A 21,944-nucleotide genomic window follows, 5' to 3' on the forward strand; every position below is an offset into this window, starting at 1 on the left:
CCCGATCTCTGGTCACCAGTATTTGCTAAAAGAAAATACACCTTGAATTCCAAAGCCGGAGACTGCAGATCACTTCAGGAACCCATTCGTAAAAGTGCTTCCCTAAAAGCACTGCTGCCGAGCCTTGCCCAGCAGACCTGCGTCGGAAACAGGTCCCAGAGCTGGCGCCAGCCCAGGGTCAGCACTGTTTCCATGCAGGTCTCCTTTTGTTTTCTGTTTCCCACTCCATATAAACCAGTTGTTCTTTATTCACTGCGGACCGCTTTTCAGAATGGTGCCTTGGCGGTGAGCATTGCCAGCATCTGGGGAGCAGGTGGCTGGGGTGCCCTGTGGGAGGGGAAGACTCCACTCCGCACCACCCGGGTGGGAAGCAGCCTGGGTCAGGCCCGGGGCTGCTGTTCTACACACTCCCACAGCTTGTCTCCCCGGACGCCACTGCTGGCCACGGACCGGTCCTCTTCCCTGCCCTTATTCCGAAGCAGCCCCTGTCCAGGAATCGGTGAGAAGGTGCGGTCTGAGCTCTCCAGGGTGGATTTCTGCCAGTGGCCGTGCCGCAGCCAAAATTGGCCCAACCTGTCAAAGCTCCCTGCGTCCCTGCTGCACACCATCGCCCTCTCATCTCACCCAGCCTGCAGCTGTGGGGACCCATCTGGGGGCCTAGGTTTGGGGGAGAACAGCCATGGGTGGAAGTCCTCCACTCACTCCCAAAGCCCCTCCCCTCGTCCACTGCAGTCCACTGTTCACTGGGCGTTGGTGCCCGTGGAGCTGGGCCGTGGGCGGTATCCACTGACAGCTTTACAGCAGCACAGGAGAGTCAGGGCCCAGATGGCTTGGCCAAAGTCAAACCTCTAGAAACAGGAAGACCTGGGGCTTCTGTCACCCTTTCTGCTCTTCCTTCCGCTCATGCCGAGCTCTGAGGCAGCCTGCTCTTTTCCCACCTCCCCACCGTTTCCCCCGCGTGACTTCGCAGTCTTCACACCATGAAGAAGACAGACACCACCCCCCTGAGCGTTGAGCTCCCAGAATGCCCTGTGCATCTTCCTAGCTGGCCTCTCTCTATACCTTTGTTTGTTTTGTTGTTTTGTTTTTATTTGTCCCCCACCCCGCCCCTGCTACCCATCCAAGGTCCCCTGCTGTATGAACACATGTTCTTGACGTTCTAGAGTAGTGGTCGCATACAATGTGGATCCTTTTGTGGTGGACTGAGTTCACTCAGCATGACGCCCTCCGTGTTCCGAGAGGTTTCGCAGATTCATGGTTCTTCTATCGCGTTCCGTAGGAGTCCCTTGTGTGCATGTGTGTCCATTCTTCCATTGGTGGGCATCTAGGTTGTTTCCACACTTTTACTCCTGTGACGAGTGCTGCAGGGAAGCTGGGTGTGCACATTCGTATCATGGTCTTGTTCCTCTGGGAGATGTACCTAGTAGTTGACATTTCCAGCCCTTTAAGGAAGCGTCGTAACTGCAGTCCCACCAGGAGGGCAAGCCTTCCAGTCTCCCTGCACCCTCCTGAGCAGTGGTGTTTCCTGGGTGTGACTTCTTTTCTTTCTCTTTTTGGGCTATGTTATTAATGCTGGGATGAGATGTTATCTCGTTGTTGTTTTTTATTTCCTTCTCTCTAATAGCTAACGATTGGAAGCATTGCTTCATATATTGGTGGCTTTGATGCCTTTATTTTGACTTTTTGTCGTGAGTTAGGTGGAGGCTTACAGAGTGGACCATCAGTTTCACATTCAGCAATTGATGCACATTTTGGTTCAACTCATCCACTGCAATCACTGCCCCATTTCGTCCCCGCCTTTGCTGTCTGCATTCCCCCTTAACCTACGATCCCTCTGCCCTTGGGTAAGTGTACCTTTTTGAGCTTAAGTGGCTGATTATACTAACACTGGGTGAGTTCACTTTCCAGGCATGAAGGGTGCCTAAGGAACATAGACTGGGGGGAGGGGAGGGGTGTCTCACCAGTCTCAACTCGACCAGTAAACTGAGTCTCTTATGATTTTAAGTTCTGTTCCAAAGTTTTCTCCCACTGCCCAAGACCTGCTGATGTGATTCCTTTCAGAGCAGTTGGTAGGGATAGTGGTAGACAGGCACCTTCTGGTTCTTCTGGTCTTGGGGTTGTAGAGACTGGTGTTTGCCTGCGTAGTTCACGAGTCCTTTGGACGCATTTTCATTACTCGTCTTTCCTCCAGTAAATGTCTCCTTTGGTGATGTATCTGTTCATGTCCTCTGCTCATTTTAAGATTAAATTGGGTAGCTGTCTCTTCGTTGTTGAGGTTGAAGTTTTCCATAAATTTTAGATAGTAGTCCCTTGTTGGATATGACATTGTCAAATGTCCCCTTTTCCCCCCATTCTCACCCCCACCCCAGCCAGTATGGGTTTCTCTTTTTACTCTTTTGGTGAAATCTTTCAATATGCATAATTTTTAGGAGATCCAAGTCATATGCTTTCAATTACACGTGATAGTGAGTTCATGCCATATATTAAGGCCCTAGGTTTGTCCTACTTTCTTATTGGTGGGCTGTATAGTTTGAGCTTTCACATCCGATCCATGCTGAGGTCCCTTTTGTACACAGTGTGAGATATGGGCTTTGTGTTATTTCTCTACCAAAGAATATCCCGTTTTGCCGGCACCACTTGTTAAGGAGCCCCTTTCTTTCCCATGGATGAGTTTCTGCCCTTTGCCAAGTATCAGTGTCCATACCCAAACCCACCCAATGCGTTGAGTTCATTCCAACTGATGGCAGCCCTGTGTGGGGTGTCCAGAACTGTAGCTCTCTATGGGAGCAGATGGCCTCATCTTTCTCTTACAAAGCAGCTGATGGGTTTGAACCTAGACTCTGCTTCTGTAGGTAGCAGCCCAGTGCTCCCCCAACAGTCCCATCAGGGCTGCACTCAGCTCTCCATAGGTGGATGCTCTCACTTGTGGGTGCTCAGCGCTGTTCCATTGGTCAGTGTGTCTGCTGTACCCGTGCCAGGCTCTTAGGGCGACCATGGCTAGGTCAGAAATGTGACACCTCCAACCCCTGCTTCAGTGGTGCTCATCCACGACTTCCTTCCCCTGCACAGCGGGATTAGTTTGTGCGTCTCTGAAAAAGGTGATACTGGCATCTCCTTATACCTGGAGATTCATTTGGGAAGCATTAACATTTTCACAATATTAAAATCTTCCTATCCATGAGTATAGTATATGCTTCCATTTATGTAGTTTTCTTTGGATTTCTTTTTTTTAAATCATTTTATTGGGGGCTCATACAACTCCTATCACAATCCATACACACATCCATTGTGTCAAGCACATTTGTACATTTGTTGCCCTCATCATTCTCAAAACATTTTCTTTCTACTTGAGCCCTTGGTATCAGCTCCTCATTTTTTCCCATCCCTCCCTGCTCCTCTCTCCCTCTGGATTTCTTATAGTAGTGTTTAGTAGTTTTATTTGTATAGGTCTTTTCTGTCCCTGGTTAGATCTATTCCTAAGTATTTCTCTCCACCCCCCAATAGTTTTATTGGCATATAATTCACATATCGTACAATTTAACGGTTCAGTCACATCAAGAACTGTACAATCATCACCACAAACAGCTCGAGAACATTTTCTTCAATCTTGTACTCATCGCTATTATCTTATTCCTAAGAAATTCATCCTTTGGGTTGCTATCCTGAATTGTATTTTTCCTGGTTTCCTTTTGGGAGCTCTCGGTGTTAGTGTAAAAGAGTACAATTGATTTTTGTCAACCTTGTACTCTGACCTGTTACTGAATCTTTTAACAGTTCTTGTGATTTTCTTACTGAATCTTTGGGATTTTCTATGTATAAGAGCTGCAAATAGAAAAAGTGAGTGTATGTCTCTCCTTCCCCTTCCCTCCGGGAGGCCTGACCCCTTCTCTCCCTTCCCAGTGCTATAAAAGCTCCAAGGACAGACAGCCACATCTAAGACTGGCCCTGGACACCTGCAGTGTCACCTACATGCCCAAGGACAGCCGACACAAGAGGCATGAGCTGCGTTTTTCCCAGGCGGGTGCTGAGATCCTGGTGCTGGCCCTGCAGAGCCGGGAGCAGGCTGAGGAGTGGCTGAAGGTAGGGGAAACTGCTGCCCTCTCCCACCCTCTGCCCACCAGAGCTTTCCCTCCTCCCCAGGCCTAGTCTACAGTGTCCCCAGAAGAACCAGGTCTCACTCCATGGGATGGGGCATCAGTGGCCTGAGCCCAAGACCTGCCCATTCTCTAAGGCTTCTGTGTGGAAACAGGTCCTGGATAACTCCCAGATTACAGCTCATCCTGGAAGCCTGTGTTCCTTCCAGTTACTAGAATCACCTAACACCCCTCCTATGGGCTTTACCACTTCCTACCCACCTATCAGGAGAGACAGGCCCTGGCGCAGGACGCCATGCTTGGTAAAGTATTGGGGAAGTGAAAAGGAGTAAGACCTCGGGCAAGATGGATTGACAGTGGCTGCCACAAAGGATGGTGCAGGGCCAGGCGGCGGCCATTCTGTTGAACATAGATAGAGCCGCTAGGGGTTGGAACCAACTCAATGGCACCTCACGACAAGAACCTACTGAGAAAAACTAACTCAATCGTGAGAGAGGAGAAGCTGATACCCAGGGCTCAATAGAAAGTAAATCTTTACAAAATAATGGTGGCAACATATGTACAAATATGCTTGACACAATGGATGTATGGATTGTGTAAGAGCCCCCAATAAAAGGCTCTTTTAATTTAAAAAAAATCATTAGATAGATTAATCCTTAAAAAGAAAAGGCAAAAATGTGCCTCCTTCTAACTTCCACCTGTGGTCCAGGGCCTGCGTCTGTGAGCTCGGCAGCACAATGGGATCACGCAGCGCTGAGCCCTCACTGTGCACCCTGTCCCACGTGACATTGAGAGTTTTACATGCGCTCGTTGCAGTGGGACTGTTATTCTTCCCATTCTCCAGAGGAGGAGACTGGGCACAGAGGGCTGTAGTGGTTTCCCAAATGTCACCTAGCAAAATGGTTGGAGGCAGGATTAGAAGGTCGCAGATGAGCCTGCCCCCAATGACCACAAACTACACCACCACCCTGCTCCCTCTCCACGTGACTCAGAACTGTGCCGGCGAGGGGCCATGGTCATGGGGGTGGGGAGGGGGGTGGCACATAGATTCAAGCATAAAGGCCGCTGGCAATGACCTCCAGCAAATGACTGGGCCTCTCTGGGCCTCAGTTATCTCATCTGTATAATGGATCTCAGGAGTGTCAGGATTACAGGGAATGCTTCGCAGGGTGCCCACCAGGCAGTGAGTGCTGGATCACTGGGGTGCTGCTGCCGCCCGCCTCCCCTCCCCCCCAGGTCCTCAGTTTTATTTTCTGGGATGCCTTTCTCTCTCCACCGGGGATCTTCCTGCTGGAACAATGCAGTCACACGCCCCCCTCCCTTCCTTCCTGTGATTGCCACCTGTCCCGCCAGCATGTTCGCTATGTCCCCAGCTGCTTCTGTCTGAGGAGCGGAAGAGAGGGAGAGAGGCTCCAAGTGCAGAGGCTGATGGGTCCCAGGAAGGCGCCCTCGACCTGAGTTGGGGATCTACCTTGCGCCCCCACCTGGGAGCCATCAGCCCAGAAGTTAAGAGCTGGCAGCCACTCTGTCTGCACTTGGCTTGGGCCACCGGTGCCACTGGCAGGCAGCCTCCCCTCGCTGTCTCGACACCCTCTTCTGTAAGTCGAGGGTCACCATGCTCCATACCCACCAGCGTGCTGTGGGAACAGGAAGGGGACACCGCGTGAGCCCCCTCGTTGTGAGCAGCAGGGTGGCCGCCATTGTTTGATGACCTGGATGCTCACTGTGGTGTGGCCTTGGGGAGTGAGGACCAGTCCGGGGGCTGCGTGGTGCCACCTGAAATGGAGGCAGCAGCTCCAGGCGCCACGCCACCCACATGGGGAGCGCTGACCTGGTGACAGGGAGGAGGCCCTCACCACGTAGGGGACTCCTTGCTCTCATGTCGCTTGGCTCACAGGCCCTCACAGAACACTAAGCAAGGACGGATGTGGAGGCCAGGGCTGGGCGCTTCCCCAGGACCACACCACTGATTAGCGGTGCAGCCAGGTCCTGAAACCAAGCCTCTTGTTTCGCAGTCCCGTGTCCTTTCCGCTCCAGGAGACAGATACCAGAGAAAGCCTTGCATACCTGACACACCCAGCAGGTGGCCGGCAGCCACGTCCACCCTTCTCTCCTCCCCAGTGGCCCGGACCCCTCCTGTTTGATGGTCCCGACCGCATGGCCTCACCTGCCCCCTCTGCTCCCCTCCCTGCTCTGCCCACCCGCCCACACTGTATGTCCTCCACAGGTCATTCGAGATGTCAGCAAGCCCGTGGGAGCAGCGGAGGGCGTGGAGGTCCCCCGGTCCCCAATCCTCCTGTGCAAGGTGGACACGGACAAGGTACATCGGGTACAAGGTAGAGGGACCGCAGTGTGGATCATGCCCCAAGTCACGTGGTGAGGGCCAGTGCCCAGCAAAGCTGGCACGACTACAGCTGCTCCATCCATGCCTACTAAGCAAATGCCAGAGTGCTCCTTAGAGGCAAGGATGGCGAGACTTCCTCGCACATGCCTGGGCCTGGTTACCAGCAGAGACCAGTCCCTGGAGAGGGACCGCATGCCTGGTGGAGAAGGGCAGTGAGGAGATGGACTGACCCCGTGGCTGCCACAGTAGACGCAGACGTAACCCGGGTGAGGATGGTGCCGGAGCAGGGTGTTTCCTTCTGCTGGGCACAGGGTGCTAGGGGTCGGAAGTGACTCAGGGCACAAACAGCAAGCTGACGGCTGACCGGCCCAGGGACTTCCTTGTAGTACCGAGGAGGCACGTCAGCCACAGCACACGAGGGAGCAGGATTGAATGAGCCATTGGTCCAGAGTCGGCACATTGAGTAAAAATAATGTTGGCCGGCAGTGAAGTCATCAAGTGGGAAATGGGTGCTGGCCACCCTCTGGCCCAAGCCAGGGTCATAATGGGCTATCTATCTCATCGCCGCTCACATGTCCCTGAGGCAACAACCTGGAAAGTGTCTGACCAATCACCTCCCTGCCTTCTTGATCGTCCCATGCCGTGTCAACCGGGACAGGAAGGCACTCTCCTGTGCCTACTTTTATGACATCACCACGCTGGTTAAATGCCCCTTCCCCTCCCCCAGCTCCCTGGCACCCATCAAATACAGTCCAAACCCTGAGGACATTTATTTGTCTCAATGCATTCTAATAAATGGCTTCACACACACACACACACAGACACACACACACCAGTAGACCAGGAGAACACAATCGCGCCTCACTCACCACTGGCCTCCGGGGCCCTGGGGCAAAGGGCAACTGCAGAGAAGTGGTTGTTGGCTGTGGGTTTGAACCCCCGAAAGGGGTGCTCCTGAGTGGGCCGTCTGATGTGGGGCTGCCTCTGCCCCTCCCCAGAGACTGTCCCAAGAGAAGCGGACCTCGGACTCTGACAGCCTGGGCGTGGGTGACAACAGCTCTACCCTCGGCCGCCGGGAAGCCTGTGAGCACGGTAGGAGCCTCCCAGGGTCCCTGGCTGGGAGGGGCGCATGGTGGCAGATCAGGTCTCCTCCAGAGACCGCCAGGAAGGCTGGGGTGGATGCGACCGGACCTGGGGCTCCCTCCGGCCCCTGACCCGTCTCGGTGGCAGCAGGCCGAGGGAAGAAGAGCAGTCTGGCCGAGCTGAAGGGCTCCATGAGCAGGGCCGCGGGCCGGAAGATCACCCGCATCATTAGCTTCTCCAAGAAGAAGGCGCTGGCGGACGAGCTGCAGACGTCCTCTGCCGAGGAGGACGTCCCGTGCTGTGGTGGGTACCAGCCACAGGGCAGGGAGCAGGGGGAGGAAGAGAGCCCAGGCCCGGTCCACCTGAGCTCCCGGAGAGGAGGCACGAGCCCCTCCCTGCCTTGTCCATCCCAAACCCAGAGACAGGGGAAGGAGCGAGCAGCTGGGAGCTGCCCTGCCCACCCTGCGATCACTGTCTTCCAATGCCAACAGAGGCATAGTTCTCTGCTCCCTGGAGGCCTCCGCTTCCTCCACTATGACGGGAGGAGAGTACCAGCCACCCTCTCCACCGGACAGCATGCTACATGTATAAATTAGGAAGCATTCTCGGGTCTTAAAGGCGGATGACAAGTGTCTCAGAGGGGAACACGCATTATGTTGTTCATGTAAATCCAGTGTCCCACAGACTGGAATCCAATCGATTGCATACAGGAGCTGCAGAAATATTCTGCTTACCCTGAAAAAATAGTGCTTACACATTGGGCTGCTATCTGCAAAGTCAGCAGTTTGAACCGCAGGCCGCTCCGAGAAAGATGTGGCTTTCCTCTCCTGTAAAGATTTGCATTCTCAGAAACCCACAGGGGCAGTTAGTTGTGCCCTGTCCTTCTAGGATCACGGAGTCACAATCCGACTCGATGCAGTGGGTTTGGGGGAGAGGGAGGTTTGGTATAAAAGCGCATGGTTTTAAAGCCTTAAGAAAGAATCCTCAACCCTGCAGCCTTCCTGTGCCCAGCCTGTGCAGCGGCTGCCTGTTTCTGTCCCGCTCACTGCCACTAGGTGGCAGCCTCATCCGCTCTTTTCTGGGTAATTTAAGTGCAAAGCTGAGAGCAGAGAGCTGTGTTGATGCATCAGTGATAGCAGACATCACTGCCCTTTCCACCAACCTTGATCAGACCCACACGCTGTGCGCCAGCGAGCAATGCCCTTATCCGTGCTAGTCTCACTGCCGTCCAGTGAGTCAGACCATAGCAACCGGGTCTGACTTCTAGGACAGGGCAGACCTGCCCCTCTGGGTTTTGGAGACGAAAACTCTTTATGGGAATAGAAAGCCTCGTCTTTCTCCCAAGGAGAGGTTGGTGGTTTTGAACTGATAACCTGGAGGTTAGTACCCCAGTTGCCCTCAAGTTGACCGCAACTCATGGTGGCTCCAGGTGTGTCGGAGTAGAACTGGGATCCATGGGCTTTCAGCGGCACCTCTGAACTCTAGCTCCCATTTTTTATTAGTCCCCCACGGCCCCCACCCCCAGCACATTAGCCATCTGCACCACCGAGAGACTGCCATTCATGCGCAGGGCCCAAGCGCGGAGGGAGGGCAGCTGAGGTCGCAGGCAGGAGGCAGCGGGTTGGTCTGGGACCCAGAAGGCCGGTGTTGGAGCTGGGCGACAGCGTCCCCCTCTGCCCTCTGACCTGTGCACTGCCTTGCGTCCCCACGCCCGGGTCTCACCGCTATCTCCCCGGCAACGCCCCCTAGGCTATCTGAACGTGCTGGTGAACCAGGGCTGGAAGGAACGCTGGTGCCGCCTGAAGTGCGGCACTCTGTACTTCCACAAGGACCGCACAGACCTGCGGACCCACGTGAACGCCATCGCCCTCTGCGGCTGCGAGGTGGCCCCGGGCTTCGGGCCCAGACACCCATTTGCCTTCAGGATCTTGCGCAACCGGCAGGAGGTCGCCATCTTGGAGGTGAGAGGGAGGGTCTGGGTGGCCTTGGTGACAGGACATCCCGGGCTTAGGGTGTGTTCTCTCTTTCACCATAGGACCCCGTACCAAATAGGTATCTAGTTTAGTCCAAACCCTCTCAAGAAGTTTCTGGAACCCGATCAAGCCTTGCTACCAAGTGTCCCCCACTCCCACCCCTGAGATAAAGCAGAGCCTTCCAAAGGAACCTACTTAGCCCATGGAGCATCTCACCTGTTTAGAAAGACTTCTCCCCATATGGGGTTGAAATCTTTAAGCTCAATGAAGGCAGTAACCGGATTGTTTCTGCATTCAGTGCTTTCCCAGGACGCAGCACGATGCCCGGCATATAGGACTCGCTGCCCTCGAGTCCATTCCAACTCACAGTGACCCTAGAGGACAAAGTAGAAGCATCCCTCTGAGTTTCTGAGTCCGTGACTCTTTATGAGAATAGATAGCCTCATCTTTCTCCCTCCGAGTGGCTGGTGGTTCTGAACTGCTGGCCCTGTGCTTACTAGCCCAAGGTGGAACCATTACACAAGGGCTCCCCAGCATATAGTCAGCGCACCGTAACATTTGTGCCCAGTGGCTGAGTACAATCACGGGCTCTTGTCCTTCTCCCCACGGCACTGAGCTCTCCCCCAGATGGTGCCGAGCACCTCGGTGCTTCTGCTGGTGGGAATTTAATGAGAAGAGCTAACTCTGGGCAAACTATGAATAACTGCCCCTCACACTGCCAAGAAGGCGGTGCAGGGGTAGAAGTTTTAGTCTGTCAGCAGGGGTCGACAGGAAGGTGGGGGGAGGTGGGGACAAGAGGGGAAAAGGAGACAGCAGTGGGTGTAGGATATGAAATTAACAATAATTTATAATTAAGGCAGTGGTTCTCTACCTTCCTCATGCCTCAACCCTGTAATATAGTTCCTTATGTGGTGGTGACCCCCCAAACATAAAATTATTATTATTTTTTAAATATTTTATTAGGGGCTCATACAACTCTTATCACAATCCATAAGCATAAAATTATTTTCATTGCTACTTCATCACTGTCTTTTGCTACTGTTATGAATTGGGTGACCCCTATGAAAGGGTCCTTCGACCCCCAAAGGGGTCACAACCCACAGGTTGAGAACCACTGTATTAAGGGGTCCTGAGGGTGGAAAGGGGGAAGGGAGGGTAAAAAGAGGAGCTGATACCAAGGGCTCAAATAGTATGTAAATGTTTAGCATATAGTGATGTCAACATAGGTGTAAATATGCCTGATACAATTGATGTATGAATTGTTATAAGAGCTGCAGGAGCCCCAATAAAGTGATCTTAAAAAATAAAAAGGCTTTCGTCTGCTAGGGAGTTGCTGGCCCCGGGTCATATGACAAATAAGGAAACTGAGGCCCGGGCAGCAGAAAGTGCTTCATCCACGGTCCACAGAGGACTGGCCGCAGCCCTAGACGTAAAACCAGGCTTCTTGGTCTTGTTCTCTGAACCCAGAACCTGCTGTCTCCCTCGCTCCTCCCTTTCAAAGAGGGGGGCCTCTGTGGCTCCCTTGGCGGGTGTTTGAGATGGCTTCTCATTTCCCTTGGCTTATTTGAGTGGGTGGGGCTTTCTGGCAGAAAGTGTGCTTCCTTTATTCACATTCGGCTTCTGCGTGGTAAGTCGATCTTACGATACCAATCTTCGCATGGTAACTAACCTCAGTGTGAAGATCGTCCTGTATGTGAGTAATGATTGGGCAGTTGTAATGCGAAGGGGGAAATTGGGCGATGCGAGAGCCTCCTATCTGTGATAAGAAGTCGGCGGAAGATTGGGGGATGGCGGAACAGCGTGAGGAACAGACTGCATGGCACTAAAACCGAGGGGGTGGCGATGGCTGAAATGGCGAGTCCTGCTACTTCATTTAATTACCAATTCAAATTTTTGGCGACGTAAGACATAATTCCGTGAACAACCTCAATGCCGTTCTCCCGTGGGAGGGTTTGGGAAGGTCCTGAGGATAGAGAGGACATGCTACCTGGGAGAGGTGTCCTGGAGGGCCTCCCCGGGGAGGTGGCCTTTGAGCAGAGACCTGACCAGCGTGAGGGATTTCTAGAGGGGTGTTCTTGCCCTAATCCTTTGTGAGCCTCACGTGCTGGGTTTGCGGCAGGTCCTTGTAGGTATCTGGGTTGGGAGGAAGTGAGCAGGGCCGGGGCAGCCCCGGTGAACAACTGTGCCTCCCCTCCCACCCCACCCCACCCCCAGGCCAGCTGCTCCTCAGACATGGGCCGCTGGCTGGGCCTGCTGCTGGTGGAGACGGGCTCCCGAGTCACCCCTGAGGCGCTGCACTACGACTACGTGGACGTGGAGACCTTAACGAGCATCATCAGTGCGGGTCGCAACTCCTTCCTGTAAGACTCGGCCTGCTGCCTTCTTGGTCATCCCTCTCCGGCGCTCAGTGGCCGGCCTCGGGCATGGGGTTTGGGTGGGGAAGGGACGGTGAGCTGCCAAGGACTACTACCTTGGGAAGCCCCTCTGGGTGCCCTTCTCCTCCAGCCAGGTGGGAGCCAGCCAGAGGGGTTGCCCTCTCCCGGAGGACACTGTGGTGGAAGGAGCAAGGGTAGAGGTCATGACTGGGCCCTGTCCTTGTGCCAGGGGGACCTTAAGCTCTCAGCCCCTGGGACATGCTGGCAGGCGTGCGGCTGGGACACAGAGTGCAGGCCTGGCAGAGCTGCTGGGACATTGGTGTGGCTGCTGTTCTCTGGGTAGAGGTGGCCTCCTCCTGTTGACAGTGGCTCCCCGTCTGTCTCTGAGACAGCCCCTCCCTCTAAAGCCTCTGTGGCAATGCAGCCAACTGCCGTGCCCACCATCAGAACCGTCCTGCCTCTCAGAGGAATGACCGCTCAGGTCGAAGCCCGTGCGGCAGTGTTGCCCCCTCCCTTGGCCCGTCTGTTTTGCAGCTATGCACGCTCCTGCCAGAATGCGTGGCCTGAACCCCACGTCTATGATGATGTTCCATATGAAAAGGTGCAGGTACTGACCCGGGATGCCTGGGGGGTGGGGGGGACAGGGCAAAGGGCCCTGGTCAGTGAGGGTCCGTCCCCTCTCTCTTTCCCTGGCTGCCCCTTGTTTCCTTAGCCTCAGAGAGGTCCCTTGGTGTCACAGCAGCCTGTGATGAGTCCTTTCTTATCACAGACAGTGAGTGGCCCAGGTTCCCAGAGCTCCCTGGCCAGAAGGCAGGGGAGAGAGCCCCAGTCAGGAAGAAGCCATGCCAATCATGGTCAGGTCGATTCTGACCGGCTGCAGATGAAGACCTGTGCTCCTCAGGGTGTTTAAGGGCTGGTCTCATGGAAACAGATGGCCAGGCCTTTGTCCCGTGGTGCCTCTGGACGGGAGCAGACCACCAGTCTCCCGTTAGCAGCCGAGGGCAGGGAAGGGGGCTCTGTGAAGTGCAGAGGGCAGCGATCGAGAGCAGTTGTCGTGTCAGATGCATAGCGACCCTGTCTGTCTGAGAACGGTGCCCCTCAGGGTGGCCACGGGCAAGTCCTCCAAAGCAGACCTTCCTCCAAGGCCTCTCAGGGAACCTCAAACTCCCCTTTGGGGTAGGCAGCCGAGCACATGAACCATGTGAAACTGGGCAGCTGGTGGCGTCCGCAGGCTGGGCTTTAGTTCTGAAGACAGAGTCTCCCTGTCCGGCTCGCTGATCCGAGGAAGTGCCTGTTGGTGCAGTCACAGAGAGGCCTCTGTGGCCTTCACACAACCTGGGATGCCCCTGCCAGCATGACCTGGGCCTCTCCCACCCACCCCCACCCCCAGTGGGACACCCAGAGGAGAAGCCGCGTGCAGACCGGATGCTGCCGGGTGGCTCGGGCCTCTGAGCCAGCAGAGAGGTGGTTCGCCTGCCAAGGCACCAAATGTGGGGGGGAGGACCCTTGACGGGGGCACTGTGTACCCTCGCCTCTTGGATGCCCTGTGCTAGCAGCTCCTTCATCCTACTGACACAATCCTTCTGCAGACCCGCGGGAGTCCGTGGAGGCAGCTGAAGCTGGTCTCCACTGCACAGTCTGGCAGCAGGGCCGTTGAGCAAACTGCACACAGGCCTGGGGCCGAGTCCAAGTCACCTTGTGCCTCCGGCTCCCTGGGCCTCGAGTCCCGGCTCCAGATGAGTAAGATAGAAGCTGTCTCCGAGGACTGTCCCAAGGGGGACATGAAACGCTCCCTGGAGAGACACCGCACGGTGCCTAGAGCAGAGGGGTGAACGGGTGCTGTCACGGCGCATGTGTCCGTTGCACTGTGACCTGGGGGGTGGGGGGGTGGAGGTGGTCACTCACTGCACTGCCAGCCACAAGGGCAGCAGTTTGAGCCCACCAGCTTCTCTGTAGGAGAAAGGTGAGGCTTTCTGGTCCCTACAACCTGGCAGGATTCCTCCATCCTGTGGTCAGCATCGATGTGACGTCAGCACAGTGTTTGTTTACTAGGCTCCATCACAGTTTCCCGAGCTCTGTTTACAAAACACTCTATGTCCAGAGGTCTTTTAAGCTATGTCTACCTTCCAACATGGACACATCCATCCATGACTTTAATTTTTAGGGAAGACACTAGATTGGCCATTCAAAACATTTCAGGGAGACTTCCGAATGATGAGGGACACACACACACTCCACAACCTTTGAAGACTCAAACTTTCCTCTAGAAGGTTGGGGGTGGTGCAAACAGTGCGCAGCCTGGCTGCTAACCACAAAGGATGCGCATCCAGCCTGGGACCCCCAGGAGAACAGCCTGGATGGCTCTTTCTGAAGCTCGCCCGGGGTACCCGGGGGAGCCCAGCTCCACTCGGACACGCCGGGGTCAAAGGCAGGCGGTGCGGCCCTGACTTAGCGTTTCCTCTCCGCGGGTGCTCCCATGTAGTCTGCTCTCCCCACACGAAGGTCTGGACCTCTGTCGGCCACGGAGCCCACTCTGACACACGGGGACCCTACAGGGCAGGGTAGGACACCCCACAGGGCTCCCAAGATTGTCCTCTGTATGGGAGGACATCGCTAGGCCCTTCTGTGAACCAACCACCTTCTGTGACACCGGGGTTCCTCAGCCTGGTCTTGAAAGTGGCTTAGAAATCCTTGAGTGCCACTCGGGCCTAAAGGTAGAGGGTCGCCCTCTCAGAGAGCCTGCCTGCTCTACCCAGCCAGCGCTAGAGTCCACTGCCCCACAGGTGAGTCTGACCCCACTGCCCCCTCAGCGCGTCTCCCCTGCACCTCTCTCCCTCCCCCAGGATGAGGAGCCAGAGCGCCGCCCTGGGGCCCAGGTGAAGCGCCACGCCTCCTCCTGCAGTGAGAAGTCCCATCGGGTGGACCCGCAGGTCAAAGTCAAGCGCCATGCCTCCAGTGAGTTCCAGGGATGGGTGGGTGGGGGTGGGGGTGGGGGCTGGGGGAACCTTCCTTCTGTGTACAGAGGCAGGGGACAAGCTGTCCACCTCAGGGGTCCTCCAGGGGCCAGTGGGTGAGGGGAGATGTCGGAAAGAGTCCCTACGCGGCGCAGGCAGCCAGTGCCGGTAGCAGCTGGCAGGCAGCCTCAGAGAGGGAAGAGAACACGGGGTGGGTGCAGGGGGCCCAGCCAGCTGCCACAGAGCAGTCCCGCCCAGGGCCCACGTTAGCCAAATCTTTCCAAGAGACCAGCAGTCTATTTTTATGTCAAATCGATTTACTTTTTTATATTGACAATCAATACATTAGCATCCAGTAGGGCCAAGAATAGATCTCAGCAGGTATCCCTAAGCTGCCCACACAAACCAAATTGCCTGCCACTGAGTCGATTCCCACCTTATGTAGGGATCCAAGGCTGTGATCTTTATGGGAGCAGGTAGCCTCATTTTTCTCCCATGGAGTGGCCGGTGGGTTTGAACCACTGATGTTTCAGCTCGCAGCCCAACACCTAACCCACAATACCACCAGAGCTTACCACTGTGATCTGGGGTGGGTGGTGAGTGGAGAACTGAACCCCCCCACTTGCCCTGGAGACAGCCGGCATGCAAAGGGTGGCTCACGTCCGTGACACAGCCCCCAGCTCTGCCCGGCACTGTGTGTGTGCTCGCTGAATGCCCGGTTGACAGAGGGCACAGTCGTGACTCCCGCTGCCATTGAACGCGCACCAGGCACGCCTCTCTGAGTCTTACTTGATTGCCAACACGAATCTCCCTTCGATGTTTTTTATCGCTGTAAGCAAGCCAGCTTCCGATAGGACAGCGTGTTCCCAAATTCCTGAGAATTTCTTCCGCCTTGCTTTATATTCCCCCCACTGCACCCGATCAAGAGGTTCTGCCTTTTATATTTTGGGGGCTTGTCTTTCACCCAGTGCAATGCTTTTCTGTATGATGGAACCATCCGATTAGGAAAGAGGATCCACGCTGGGGCATCGGGAGACATGTCCCGTCCTCACTGGCTTTGCTCACTGAGTGAGCAACCTTGTAAGTGTCCTGTGTCCTCTCTGGGTCTCGGTGTCTCCTCCGAGCCATTGGAAGGTCGTTGTGCGTTGTTCGTAGGCCCTCCTCTGGGACACAGGGAAAGCATTCTGCTTGTAGGTGTGGCGTGTGTCGGATCCATTCCTGCTCAGAGTTCCCCGTGGAGTTTCCGTAGCTGAAACCTTTTCTCTTCTCTCTTTTCTTTTCTTACATGGGTATCCGTATGTGTGTGCGCGTGCATTGGGTGCAGGCTTAGGGAGCAGATCGGTCGCCCATTCAACAAGTCACACACATTTGGTCTCTTCTCACTGACGGCAGTCCCCTCCATGCAACATCACTCATCCCAGTTCTTCCCTGTGTTCCCGGTTGCCACTCCTCTCTTTCCTAACCTCCCGGGCTTTGTTGTTCGCTCAGTGCTACCCTCTGTGATCTCAAGTGGCTGACTGTCTTAAGGTGTTCAGACCTCCCTGTCGCCACGGTGCCGCTTCTAGACCTGTCTCTGGTTTGACTGGACAGGGAGCCGTGGGGATGGGGGCCTCTCCAGATGGGCCACCAAAGTCCACAGTCAAGGCGCACCTGCCAGTCTCTAGCCGACCAGGAACTTCATCTTTTTGTATGATTGTAAATTTTGTTTCACGATTTCCTCCACCCTATCCAGGACTTTCTCACATGATCTTTCAGAGCAACTGCTAGTGGGAGGTGGGCACCCTCTAGTTTTTCTCGTCTTGGGGTGGTGGAGACTGCTCTTCCCGTGGTCCATTAGACTCTGTGTGTCCACATGTCTTCTGTTTTCTTCACTCTGCTTTCTTCTGGACAGGGAGCGGCCACCCGTGGCATCTTTAACGATCCCAGCCACTCCTCACCAAATTGAGATGGGAAGATTGTCCTTGGCCATGCTTATTCATTATTCTAGCTAGACTCTTCTTTAGAGCAGACTGACGGGGCTTTTTCCTTCAAGGAGTGGCTGGTGGTTTGAATGGACAACCTATCAGTTAGCGAGCGGCCAAGGACTCAATCGTTTTACTATGTAGGTGCCACATCAGTTCTGACTCACAACAACCAACTGAGTGTGCAACAGAACAAGGCCCCGCCCGGCCCTGCTCCATGCTCACCATCACGGTTATGTGTGAGCCCATTACTGCGGCCACGGTGCCAATCCATCTTAGTGGATGGTCTTCCTCGTTTTCGTTGCCTGTCTGCTTGGGCAGGTATGGCATCCTTCTCCCATCCAAGGGATGCGAGATAAAGTCCTGCCAGCCTTGCTTCTCAGGGACATTCCTAGCTGTACCACCTCCAAGACTGGCGGGTTTGTTCTTCCGACTGAGAAAGCTGGAGCTTTCCTTTGGACTCCAAGCAGGATTCAAATAGGAATGAACATTCCAACCTTTTTTTTTGTATCTGACTCTTTTTTTATTGTTGCATTGGCATATAGTTGACATATCATACCCTTCACTAGTTCAGTCATATCAGGAAGAGTTGTACCGTCATCACCAAGCAGTTTTAGAACATTTTTTTCATTCCTGTGCTCATCATTATTAGCTCCCCATAACCCCCCCCCAAAACATCTCCTGCCATACCCCCAACATTACCAACTCTTGTTCGAGCCCTTGGAATCCGTCCAAACACCCTGTGACAAACATACAACAGAAGCGATTCTATGTAAACAAATCAAAGAGGACTCGCTCTTGCTGGCAACTCACACTGTAACAGACACAGCGCCAGTGGGTACTTTCAACACACTTAAATCCGCTCCCTCTGTTTAGAAAGCAGAAGTCTAAATTCAGACTGCCAGCTCTTGGAGGATGGCTTTTTTCCCTCTGTCAGCTCTGGTTGAAAGATCCTTGTCCCCTTTCAACATCTGTGGCCCCAGCTTTCCTTGGAGAACGCCCCGTGCGTTGACATCGATCCCTCCCTAGATCTACAAGCTTCACGGTGCAGGCATCCCAGGTCCAAAGGATGCCTTCACCCCCAGCACTTCTTTCTTGGGGATCATGAGTCCCTTCTAGCTCTGCTCCCTTTTCTTTCCCTTTCTCTCTTGTAAGTTAAAGAGCGCTGCAAGCCACCCCCCAGGGAAACTGCCCTTCCACTGAATCAAGGCCATGGCAGGACTAAGGGCGTTGCTTCCCACCCTCCATCCGCTTTCTGGCTTCTCACATCGGTTCCCATCGTGAGAGGTCATCCCATCACTGCCTCGTGACATCTTCTGCATAATGGCCAAAAGGCTGAGACCCAAGACCCAGTCCAATTAACACTTGAGGGGGGGATGGGGGAGGGGAGACACGAGTCACCCAGGGCAGAAAACTAGAATCCGAAAGATAATTACATGTGTGGACTAGAATGGAGAGGAGTTGAAGCCTTAATGATCTGTGGGGACTCTAAAATAGAGCAGTCACTTCAGAAACTGCCCTGCAGTTGGCGGGGTCCTCAGAAAGTTAAGCAGGTGACCACATGACCCAGCGAGTTGACACAGAGATGCAAACCGATGTCCACACAAAAACTCACGCACAAGTGTTCCCAGCAGTGGTCTCGTAGTAGAAGCCCCCCTCGATAGTAGAAATAGTCCAAATATCCATCAAATAATGAGTGAGTGAACAGGAAGTAATTCTCGTTGCTGCAAAGTGAGTGAGCCTTGAAACATTACCAGGGCTGCTCAAACTTTTTAAACAGGGGCCAGTTCACTGACCCTATAGAGGGCCGGGTTATAGTTTAAAAATAAACTATGAACAAAGTCCTATGCACACGGCACTTATCTTATTTTGAAGTAAAAAAATAACGGGGCAAAAACACCCTGCGGGCCGGATCAATGTTCTCGGCGGGCCGCAGTTTGAGGACGCCTCTGGCTGTAGTTTGAGGACGCCTGGGCTAAGTAGCCACAAAAGACCTCATACTTATGATTCTGCTATGAGCATCCAGAACAAGCGAGCATACTGCCCTGGGAGGTACGCTGCTGCTTACCTGGGGGTGACAGGGGGAACCTAGGGGGACTTGTGAGTGACTGCTCATGGGAATAAGGTTTCTTTGGGGCATGATTGAAACGTATTGTGATGGTGATACTACCCTGGGAATATACGAAAAGCCATTGAATTTTACCGGTTAAATAGGCAAATTGTATGGTATGTGACTTATATTTCAGTTAAACCACCATTGAAAGAAAAGGACCATGAGCCCTATGAGATATTTCCCACCTTAGTGTTCTAGGGTGCTGTAACGAAAACCTCACAGCGAGGTGGCTTGAACAAATGGGCTTTATGCCATCACAGCTCAGGAGGCTGGGAGTTGGGGTTCAGGGTGCAGGCTCCAGGGAACTCTCTCTCTCTCTCTCTCTCTCTCTCTCTCTCTCTCTCGCTCTCGCTCTCGCTCTCGCTCTCGCTCTGAGCATCTGCTCCCAGGTGACTTCCACGTGGCTCCAGATCACCCAGCACCAACTCTGCCTCACTAACATAACCTGGCAATTGGTAAATGCTCAACAAAATGTTGTCATAATGGTTTGTTGTCTTGTGTCGAACCTACAGTAGACAACTGGACCCCTCACCCCTTCTCCCCAGTAATGAGTGGTGCCTCCGGGCTGCATTCTGTGTGACTCCGAGTCATGTGGGGGTAAGACTGACTTCAAACAGCTTGTGGGGAAGCAGAATTCTTTTGACACACTGTGTGAAGCTCCCTTGTGTATACCTTCTCCCCTGCCTTCATTGAGAGCATGCCCTTTGTGTTACACATCACAAAACACATCAAATATTACAGTATTAGTATCTGACATGTACGAAGGGCCTCCTAATGGCCCACTTTCTATGAATGATCTCATTTAAGCCCTAGCGGACCTTTCAGTTGGATCGATATTCATCGTTCTTAGGAAACTAAGACCTAGGGGGAGTCTCAGGAATGCCACCACCCACGTTTGCCTGATGCCACAAACCCAGCAGAGGGCAAAAGAGAACGCAGACGTTGGTTCCAAAGCCTGCCCTCCGCTCCCCTCCGTTTGCTCCTTGTTTCTATAGCGATCTAAACATCCCCATGTTATGGATGGACAAGCTGAGACCCAGAGAGCCGCTAGACCGCCCCACAGACCCATACTAGAACGCAAAACGAAGGGCCTTTCCTTTCTCACCTCCCTGCAGGCGCCAACCAGTACAAGTACGGCAAGAACCGCGCGGAGGAGGATGCCCGGCGGTACCTGGTGGAGAAGGAGAAGCTGGAGAAGGAGAAGGGGACGATCCGGGCGGAGCTGGCGGCGCTGCGCCAGGAGAAGCGGGCGCTGAAGGAGGCCATCCGCAGTGGCGACGGCGACGCAGGTACCTGTGGGAGAAGTCGCGTCCTTGGGTCACCCCGTGTCTTCCCCAGGAGCCTGGCTTCTCCTTGTCCCTTTCATCAGCATCATTCTCCCCTGATGGAAAGATTCTGTTCAAAACCAGCGGCGTTTCCTGGGGGGAAATAACCGAGCTGTGCACGTCTCAAGAGTTACAGTCTCGGAAGCGCACAGGGGTAGTTCTTCCCTACCCTATAGGGTCGATGGGAGTCAGAAGGGGCTCCGTGGCAGTGCGCTTGAGTTTTGAGGTTTTTTGGGGGGGAAAACTGTCATCGAGGCCAAGCTGACTCTTGGTGACCCCTTGGGGGTTTCCAGGCTGTAACTATTGACAGGAGTAGGGCTTTCTAGCCCTGTCTTTCTCCCAAGGAGCTGTCGCTGGATTCGAACTGCTAACCGTGTGGATCACAGCTCACAGTGTAACCACTAACCACCAGGACAGAAGGCTGAAAGTGGAGTTACAATGATGTGCACATTTACTATGGCAATACACAGCTTGCTTTGAGAAATGTTCCACTGAAAAACAAGGGTGTCATACAATCAGGGCACTGTGAACTTCACATTCAATCCTTCCCCCACAGAGCGTGGACTGGACTGGACACTTGGCTGTGTGTGAGACATTGGTCCAGGCGCTGGTGGGTGGTGCGACCACTATGTAACCCCACCTTTCCCCGTGGCCCTCTTTTCAAATCCAGTGCCGGGACAGCTGAGATGAGTGATGAAGGGAAGTGTGGCCATCGTGCCTCTGTGAGAAGGCCCTGCCCTCCCTGGGGTCCTCCACCTCGTTTTCCGCTTGTATCCTTTGAGTTCTCTCTCACCGCACTTCGGCACACTTTCCGCCTGAGGCTTCTCCAGGTGCTGGAAGAGCAGATAATCTATTCCTCCCCAGCAGTCAGCTGGTAGCCAGACAACATCTAGTTGTTCCGGTCTCAGGGACGTAGAGGTTGAGAGTCCCCTGGTCCATGAAGCCTTTGGACTAATTGTCCCCATGTTGTCTTTGATTGTCTTCCTTCCACTCTGCTCCAGATGGGGAGAGACCAGTCGTGACACCTTAGGTGGTCCCTCACAAGCTTTTAGGACTCCTATTGCGGCCATGGAAGCAGGAGGTAGAACACTTCCTTGTGGACTCTGCTGTGCACAGGATAAAGTGTGTTTGATGTGGCCCAGAAACAGCACGAATGGGGTTGGGACACAGCAAAGCAGTTTGTTTCCATAGAAACACCTGAGTCTGGAGCAGGCTGACCCCCTGGCCCCACTCCTTTGTCCCTTTTTCTATAGCTCTTCAGGCTTTGAGGCATCTTAGCTTGCCTATGATGTTTATTACTCTTACTTACCCTAGACTATAAGCTCCCAGAGAGCAAGAACCTTTGTTTTCTTCACAATGTGTCACCCAGGGCCAAAGAGCACCTGACTCATAGTAAACAGCAGACAATTCACTGAGGAAATGTGTGAGTGAACACACAAAAGCAAAGACTCCTCCATCTCTCTCCAACCCTCCTCATGCAGCCTCCTTCGGAGGAAAGGCTGGAGCGTCCTCACTGTCTAAGCCTGGCTAGGCCCAACGTAGCAGTTGGCACAATGGGGGTGGGAGTCCAGGTCTCTTGGATTAAACTTGATAAGCAGCAAAGCCCAAGTAGGAAGCCCTGGTCTGAGAAAAGTTCTGTATCATAACAGAAAGCTAAGTCTAACTGGCTTAGAACAGCAGAGAGGAAAAATGTCCCTGGAAATTAGCGAGACCCGGAGCATG

The 21,944-nt window shown here is 53.9% G+C and overlaps 1 protein-coding gene across 1 annotated transcript in view; it reads left to right on the top strand.

Moving 5' to 3' along the window:
* The window catches only part of AFAP1L1 (actin filament associated protein 1 like 1), a 44,284-nt gene that overhangs the window by 13,483 nt on the left and 8,857 nt on the right, over positions 1-21,944 (top strand). The window contains exons 8-16 of the mRNA XM_075542710.1: positions 3,901-4,080; positions 6,322-6,414; positions 7,437-7,530; positions 7,672-7,824; positions 9,271-9,482; positions 11,709-11,854; positions 12,404-12,476; positions 14,713-14,824; positions 20,013-20,177. Of these exons, the coding sequence (XP_075398825.1) occupies positions 3,901-4,080; positions 6,322-6,414; positions 7,437-7,530; positions 7,672-7,824; positions 9,271-9,482; positions 11,709-11,854; positions 12,404-12,476; positions 14,713-14,824; positions 20,013-20,177 (1,228 nt within the window). The remainder of the gene's footprint in view (positions 1-3,900; positions 4,081-6,321; positions 6,415-7,436; positions 7,531-7,671; positions 7,825-9,270; positions 9,483-11,708; positions 11,855-12,403; positions 12,477-14,712; positions 14,825-20,012; positions 20,178-21,944) is intronic.

Source organism: Tenrec ecaudatus, chromosome 2 (assembly GCF_050624435.1).
Source record: "Tenrec ecaudatus isolate mTenEca1 chromosome 2, mTenEca1.hap1, whole genome shotgun sequence".
Classification (NCBI taxonomy): Eukaryota; Metazoa; Chordata; class Mammalia; order Afrosoricida; family Tenrecidae; genus Tenrec; species Tenrec ecaudatus.